The 885-nt window shown below is 36.5% G+C and overlaps 1 protein-coding gene across 1 annotated transcript in view; it reads left to right on the top strand.

Annotated features, from left to right (window-relative positions):
• Positions 1–502, top strand: part of LOC137994438 (histamine H2 receptor-like) — a 1,536-nt gene extending 1,034 nt beyond the window's left edge. The window contains exon 1 of the mRNA XM_068840011.1: positions 1–502. This exon is cut by the window's left edge and continues 1,034 nt beyond it. Within this exon, the coding sequence (XP_068696112.1) occupies positions 1–169 (169 nt within the window). The 3' untranslated portion in view covers positions 170–502.
• The last annotated feature ends 383 nt before the right edge of the window (positions 503–885 follow it).

Below are 885 nucleotides of genomic sequence, written 5' to 3'. Positions count from 1 at the left end.
TCTTGCATCTCTGTTTATTTTTATGACCAGTTGCATCAATCCGTTTATTTACGGGTATATGAACCGTGCTTTCAAAACCGAGTTTAAGAAATGGTTGATTCCTAAAAGGGTCCACTCAGTAAAGACAGTATACCTCAAAAACAGAATTGATATTGCGGGCCGTGATTAGCTCCCCGACAAATACTAAATTCATTGTATTCCATATGAATTGTTAAGTGGATATTCGAGTGAAGTTTTCAATCGCAAGTCTAAGAAGGTTCCTGACAATGAATGCCGTCGCTCTTTGGAATAAGAAAACTGAAGGAGGATTTAGTTGAAGCAAGTCAAGTGCTACGAGGGTACTTGCGAAAAAAAAAAACAGTCTCAATCTGTAATTTCCCTGGACAGTCTTCTTACAAAACAGAACATTTACATTCTTTTTTCTCTCGTTGGTTTTATGTTTACGTATATGTCATATTACCCGTGATGTGTCAATCACATTTATTTACAAGTCCAACTCCTATTTATAATAAATGACACGTACGATAAAGTGTGATCAAAAAGCATTTCTTTAATTTAAGTCGTGGATACGCGAAGCGTGTAACGACTATCGTTAAGCCTAGTTCCCACTAGGGACATTACGATCATAATCATAATCATAATCATAAGCACGAACATAACGCTGTTATGTCGCTTATGTCTTAGTGGGAACGTTCAGAAACATGATCAACATACTCATAATCATAAGGAAATGATCGCCCATTTTCTTTATATGATTATGATTATGACTTTGACTATGACTATGTCGCTTTTCTTTGCAGTGGGAACGCGAAAATCATAACGACATAATGAGAAACATAATGACGCAACGGGGTAATTGTGTCTTGGCCAATTAAAGTCTAGGAC

The sequence above is a fragment of the Montipora foliosa genome, chromosome 3, assembly GCF_036669935.1.
Source record: "Montipora foliosa isolate CH-2021 chromosome 3, ASM3666993v2, whole genome shotgun sequence".
In the NCBI taxonomy this organism is placed as follows: domain Eukaryota; kingdom Metazoa; phylum Cnidaria; class Anthozoa; order Scleractinia; family Acroporidae; genus Montipora; species Montipora foliosa.
Note: the sequence above shows the minus strand (reverse complement) of the source record. Positions and strands in the feature narration are given on the sequence as shown.